Raw genomic sequence first — 7,030 nt, forward strand, 5'->3', positions numbered from 1 at the left:
AACAATGCGCTCTCCGTTCTTCAAGTTTTATTCCCGCACGGCTCGGTAAATGAGTGCAATACCAATTTAAATCTTAAAAGCCAAGCAGACTAGGCATCTTCAACGATGAACGCTGTGGGGATATCGAACGCTATTTTGAAGTCATGTGTATCGCCAATTTTGAAGTCATATGGTAATTCATTATTCAAAACAGTACTACGATATCGCCATCATGCAGACAAGGTATATTCAGTGATTTTTATCTGTTTGCGACTTTGCGTGTTTTTGTTGCTTTTATTGCCCTTTTATATTTTTTTGCGTTCAACTGAAAATCATAATTTTAATTTTTTTGTACCTAGGTTGCTGCTGGACCAATCATTCGTCGATATGGTTACAAAGAAAAGCTTCTACAAGAGGGGACCCTTCCCCGGTTAGATTGCGGAAGAAAGCTCCCAATGCCTGAATATCGCCCAAAAAATGCTTGGAGTACCAAAAGAGCTCTTTTTGGTCAAAATGATTATATTGACATATTAGGGAATCCAGAACTTCACCCTACAAGGATATTGTATAACTTACCGTCATGGATTAGAGGTGTTCATGGAAATGAATATCAGGTAATGTGCAGTTTTTGTGGCCATACCTATGGAGAATTTCATGGACCCATAATTACAAGTAAAAGTCTTTTACCCCGTTGGATATTTTTAATGGGGTATAAGGCTGTGTGGGCCTAGGCAGAGTTCAAGAATTGGTTATTTTGGTAAACTAGGGAAAATTGGTCCTCCTCTTATTCTGCTGTAGCAGTACGTTCCATTTATTCATATCCTGTACTATTTCTTTATAATACGGTAGAAATTTTATCAATGATCATTGCAAGCATCATAATTTTCCATTAGGAGCCATTTTTTCCATCTATGACATCAGGGGCGATCCAAGATTTTTTCTGGGGGGCACAAGGATCTGACAGGAAAACAGTCTTTTCATACTTGAGATTAAAAATAAGACAAAAATTGCTGTACGAAATATTCTATTTATTTTAACTTGAAAGTTATTTATATGAAATTAAGTTATTGAGGCCCCGTGATACACTGAACAAAACGAACGTAATGATAACAGTATTAAAAAATGTTGTCTTATTTTTTAGCGGCTGGGGGGGGGAAGTGCCCCCCTCCTTTCCCCAAAATCCGCCTATACATGACATTGTGATAAGTTATCTCTGTATCTTCTTCAATTAACTTAAGGCAAAGTGCATAATACTCTTTATTATTTGCAAATAATAAAGAGTATTATGAACTTATGGTTGCCTAATTCTGTTCATTAGCTACTTACCAATCAGCTGTAGGGGTGGGATCATTTATAAATATAGCCTCCCATTTTTGGCATTTATCACTAATGAGCTGATGAAATTCGGGTTGCTGGTTTATCTTCAAAAACTAGAAATGCTGCTGTCAGAAACCAATCTAGATTTACTAATGATATTAGAAAAATAATAGTTTGTTAACCATTCCTGCTCTTTGGAAATTTTCGCAAGGGATGTACGGAAGTAATCTCATTCCCTGTTGGTTTTAAGTGTGACTAATTGGTAGTTTGCACATTGCACAATATTTGTGCTCTGATATCTAGATTTGTCCAAAGGCTGTCCATGAAAATTCAACATTATTCAAACAATTTTTGCTACCTGCTGTATAACTTTGTGGCCTACTTTTCTTATATTCACCGATCAACTTAAGCCCCACAATGTAGGTGGTACAGTTATGATTATCAAGATGCATTTTTTGTGAAAACGTCACTTTGGTACTTGTTGCAAATCCAAGATGCATGTGAACAATTGAAGTAAGCTCTCACCTTCCATATCCTGATTTATTGTCATGATACATCATACTCCACGGGTTAATGTGATAATGCACGAACACATTAATTTGCTGTGTAAACACCCATGTGGTACAAATGCATGAATGGAAATAATTAGAACCTGTTCTAATTTGGTTTGTGCATTTGAATACATTATGTTTTTGTTCAACAAAATCACTCTTGTATTCACATATTAACGCATATGCATTAGTGTATCATATAACTAGGTCTTTACAGCATTCAGCTCTATCAGGGGCCATATGCTTTATCTTTGGTTCATTTACGGAATGGGAATTTCATACTTGTGACAGAGTCACTTTCTGTATGGCAGCTGAAATTAGTTAACACTTTGCGTGCCATGGACGTAATATTACGTCCTGCTAATCCTTCTGAGGATTGCCATGGACGTAATATTACGTCTTTCCATTTAATTGGCTTTGTATGCGTGAAGCCGTAATATTTCGCCCGTGGTACTTTTCCAGTTTACTGCTTAGTGGTTCTGTTTTTTAAAAATCAACTGCTCGGTGGAAAAAGAGTTCACTTTACGTCTTGGGGACGAAAAGTCCTCTGAAGCTACCGGCATCCTCATCTTAGGCCACTTAGTGTGAAAATTCTTTAGGCCAATGGACCGTTCGTTGAGGGTGCATTGACCCTTTTTGCCATCCAGGATTTATAATGCTTTGCTTGGAACAATGCTTTTTTGACGATTTCCATGCTTTAAATAGTTCAAATTGAGCGTATTAAAAAAATTATTATGCATGTTATGGCGGTACATCATATGTTGCAACTTTTTTATTTTTCAAAAACAGTAGGTTTTCATTGTTAAATTATATATTTAAAAATTAGCAATAAATGTTATTCAACTCATTCATAAAGAAGAGCAAAGTCCATTTTTATTGAAATGCACATCGAAATAAATATATTTTTGATGCTAATGTTTTAAAAAATGTACGGATATAGTAAAAATGGCTGGATTTTTCAGTAGGGCTTTAAATTTAGCAGCCGGCACTGAAAGTGTTAATTCATATGCCCTAGGAGCTCACGTGGTTGGGACTGGATGAGTTCATGTATGAACCAGCGACAAAATGCTTGCTACAAAAGGTTCATTTTTTTCATATTTTATAAATTCACGATTTATTTACTGAAGCATCCTTGAACTTTTATTTAATCTGGTTGTCCCAAAGAAACTTAACGTGATAGAAAAAATCTGAGCCCAGATTCTGAATCAGCACGAAAAAGCACCAATAGGATCACCCAACAACATGTCTAGGACAGAAAAAAAAATTTTCTTGGCCAGTGTAATTGGTCTTCACTGGTCATTGTTCTCATTTTTTTGTGAACTAATGAAGTGTATCAATAGTTTCCTCAAATTTAATGCTTATAATCCAACCCATTGTCACCAATTGACACTATATATATTGATGCTGCATTTTTTTTATTAATGTTATCCCCTATAACTACATGCATATTTTTTTAAATATTACTTTTGTTTCCCTGTTTTTGAGAAGAGTGGGAAGGACCTAGTAAAAAATTTAGTACATAGTTACATGGATGTGTTAGTCGTAGACAGCAGTTCACACTTATAGGTAGGAGGTGGCCAGCAGCCAAGATCATTAGTACCATAGGGAGGTAATGGTAGAGAGTTGCATATGTTAGTCTTTTATCCAATCTGGGCATTTTTTATTGTAATTATGTATATAGTATATTTTACGCTTGGTTGTGGTTACATTGACATAATTCTCTAATGAGAAAGTAGCATATACATAGTTCTTCCCTCTCTTGCTACAAAGTATTTTTTGTCCTTGGGAATGTGGCCTACAGATTTCAATATTTAATCATTACTTTTCAGGTACTTTTGAGGAAGAGAAAAATGTGCTATGAAGTTTTGAACCGCACTAGACCTTCAAAATGGAGAGAATTAGAGAAACGAATAAAATATTTATATAAATTTCTTAATCAAAAGACCAAAACTGGAGTTAGTAGACAATGAGTTACCATAATTAGGTGGAGTAACCATTTCTCTCATTTTCATAGGCTATGTTTGTACTTCTTGTTGAAATTATATTTATGTAAATAATTTTATGTCCTTTGGTCCTAGAAAATACAAAGAATTTTTATTGACCAGAAGTATTTATTTAAACCTTTTCATTTAGTGGATGTAATTTTATTAATCTTTTTTTTTATGAATTTTCAAGGTGTCCACAAAGTTTATTACCTTTAATTTATGCATAGTTCAAGGTTTTCAGGACTGGCCTTGAAAATATTGCCTGGTTTTACTATCACGGTTTTTAGTATGTAATAGCTACATAATTCTTTTTTTTTCAAATCTTATGTGGAAAATGGAATTTGTTTGGGTTAACCTATAAATTTATATCAACTAAATCATTATATTAACATAACTCATTTGAGAAAAACATTGTGAAATTGCCGTATAATATGTCCCTCTGTCATTTTACTGGCACAAGATTTTTTCATATGAACATCAAAATTACTTAACATTAATTCCCTTAGGTATTTACATTTTGTCCTGGTGTGTAGTAACATGTTGGAGTTACAAAGGACAGCTTATAAATTATATAAAAGAAAAGAAATACATAAATATAAAAAGGCTAGGGGATAGGAGAGAGAAATGGAGAGCTGAATCAAAGCAATCTTAGGGTTGTTGATTAGTGGTGTTGATGACGAGTAACATAGTGATCATTGTGGATAATCTACAATTTATTGTGTAGGACTGTTTGGTGTATTGCAATAATCACTGTGGCCTCACCCCTTCTCACCTTGGAATTCTATCATCAGTGCATCATTTAATTTATTATTCTTAATGTAATCCACTAGCTCCATTTTCTTCATCCCATTCCCTTGCTAACCTAACATCCTTTCCTCTATCCTGGTTTTCTATCTCCTCTCCATCTGTTACCATGTTGATTTCATCTTCTCATCCTACTCTATACCCACTGTCTCTCCCTTCTTCTGATCCTCCTTTCTCAGCATCCATGTTCCTTCCCCTAGAGTGCTACTCTCCATAACTGACTGAATTAGTCTTTTTCTCTCAATTTTACTCAGTGGTCCTATCAATCACTTATCCATTCATAAATGCTGCCTTTTTCAAAAGCTTTCATCTCCCTGAATACCTTTCTACTGTCCTCTTTTCCTCCTGGGAGACATGGTTATATAGACCATTCAAAATGTTTCCCTATCAACATTACAAACAAACAAAACATCGGTAAACAGTTTTTTGCTCATAAATGCAGCACAATATGGGCTACTAGCACCTCTAAATGTTTTCATTTCCATGTCTGTTCTGTATATTCCTAATAAGCTCCCAACTGGTACCCGAACATGGAAAAACGCATTCCCTACTGTCTAATTTCAGTAATGAAATTAATTTTGATGGGTTAGGAATAATGATGAAGAATGATTTTCCGTGGTAATTAGTTTAGTGATTGAGAAATTGGTATTTTTCCTATATATCTATTCAATACAGTACCAAACACTGATGGTGTTTAATTGCTCTAAATCTATTAATTACTTACCTCCAGTGAGACTACTATAGCACATATAAGATAGTTGGAGGTAAGATTCTTAGCTCTGAGGAATGGAAAGCATAGCCAAAGCATCAAGATAGGGACCAAATTGTGCAAGTATGGAGAATTGCCATTGTCCCCCTTAACACTTATCACGATTGTAGCTCCCAGCTAGTGCAGAAAAGACACCTGTGCAGGAGGCACCCCCTGCCACGAGGGCTGGTGTGGTAGTGTTAAGCCCCTTAGCAATCCTTATGGTGAGGAAAAGTGTCCAAGTGCAAGATATCCCGGTAGCAATAAGAATTTTGGGTTAATGCCGCAGTCAACGTTCAAAACATATAAAAGCGTTCCCACAAGGGTTAAGAAAGGAGGAGTACCGATACGTAAAGATAGGGCAGGGAGAGCCGGTAGAGAGAAGGGGTTAAATGTGTAAGAATGTTTTTCCAACATTTGCCTGTACACATCTGCGAATAGGCAGATCCAGGGGGGGGGGCACGGGGGCACGTGCCCCCCCCAGACCCTTAAAAATATGCTAGATTTTTAATACGGTCCCATTATCATTTCGTTCGTTTTGTATGGAGGTATCCTTGTGCCCCCCCCTGAACAAAATCCTGGATACGGCCTTGCTTGTGCCCCTCCCAGAAAGAAATCCTGGATCCGCCCCTGCATCTGCATGTGTTCCCTACATTTGAAGGGTATAGAGGAGAGGGACATCGAGAGCTGAGAAAGGCTTGGTACTATAGTGCTGTTGTGGAGGAATTTAATACACCTGATGTCTCCCAGTAATTTGAACACAGGCTCCCTTGGGCCATGTAAAACCAAAACATAAGTCGAAGTAAGCAATTTGCAATGGGCCGCCAGGCTTTGGTGGGGCCCCTGGGCACATTCAGGAGGAGAGTTTGCTCAGAGCTCTTGCTTACTCAAGAGTTGACCACAATGCAGAGTATTCTCAGCCTTTCTGAATGGAAAAAGCTGAGCAGGCAATACGTTGGGGCTTTTGAATCATATAGCAACACACCACTGACCACCCAAAGCTAATATTTGAGCTCCCACCAATTGGCAACAAGTGCTCAGGCAAGGAGGGGCCGAAAAGACAGCTCCGAGAAATGACTGAGCGCTCACTCTGAGCTACTACGTAGCGGTCAAATCCAGGGGAAATTCCACAGCTGATGTGGCTCATCGCCCTAGATGCACTCAATTACGTCAATGGGCATCTCATTCAATTGTTTCCTTTGTTGAAGGGAGACATTTACTTTCCACAATGTTTGCCATATCAATTATTTTATTTTCTGTAATTGGACTGCATTCGCCATGAAATTAAATATTCAATGTATTAGAAGTAAAGTGATTCTGACTCTTTGACAACAAGTTTCCATTCACCCTTCTTTTCTATGTTTTTCACAGATTTTTGAATGATTATAACCCTCCGTTATCAGTAGCATTCACAAAGGGCAATGCAAGGAATTAGTTTTTGTGGAAATAATTGGACCTACTTGACTTCCACTATTGTAGCTAACCTAGATGACTTGGCTCCATAGTAGCTGTCCAATGGACAGTAGGTGGGCATGTTTGATTCTAGGTAAGTCTCCCAACCATTTTGTGTTCTTAAGCCTTGCAGTCTACTGTTGACATTTTCAACAAATTATGCTAGAAATGTCAAGTATCATCTGAGTTCTCGT

At 37.0% G+C, this 7,030-nt stretch overlaps 1 protein-coding gene across 1 annotated transcript; it reads left to right on the forward strand.

The window, feature by feature from the left end:
• Positions 1 to 2: 2 nt before the first annotated feature.
• On the forward strand, positions 3 to 3,948 carry LOC124166783 (39S ribosomal protein L51, mitochondrial). Its single transcript, XM_046544461.1, has 3 exons — positions 3 to 222; positions 339 to 593; positions 3,677 to 3,948. The coding sequence occupies exons 1-3, from the start codon at positions 106 to 108 to the stop codon at positions 3,815 to 3,817; spliced, it is 513 nt and encodes a 170-aa protein (XP_046400417.1). The 5' UTR covers positions 3 to 105; the 3' UTR covers positions 3,818 to 3,948.
• Positions 3,949 to 7,030: the final 3,082 nt, after the last annotated feature.

Source organism: Ischnura elegans, chromosome 10 (genome assembly GCF_921293095.1).
Source record: "Ischnura elegans chromosome 10, ioIscEleg1.1, whole genome shotgun sequence".
In the NCBI taxonomy this organism is placed as follows: domain Eukaryota; kingdom Metazoa; phylum Arthropoda; class Insecta; order Odonata; family Coenagrionidae; genus Ischnura; species Ischnura elegans.

Excerpts from the sequence above, each read along its gene's own strand:
- LOC124166783 (XM_046544461.1), top strand. The coding sequence starts at position 106 with ATGAACGCTGTGGGGATATCGAACGCTATTTTGAAGTCATGTGTATCG. Across the intron at positions 223-338 it reads ATCGCCATCATGCAGACAAG|GTTGCTGCTGGACCAATCAT; the intron begins GTATATTCAGTG and ends TTTTGTACCTAG. Across the intron at positions 594-3,676 it reads TTCATGGAAATGAATATCAG|GTACTTTTGAGGAAGAGAAA; the intron begins GTAATGTGCAGT and ends ATTACTTTTCAG.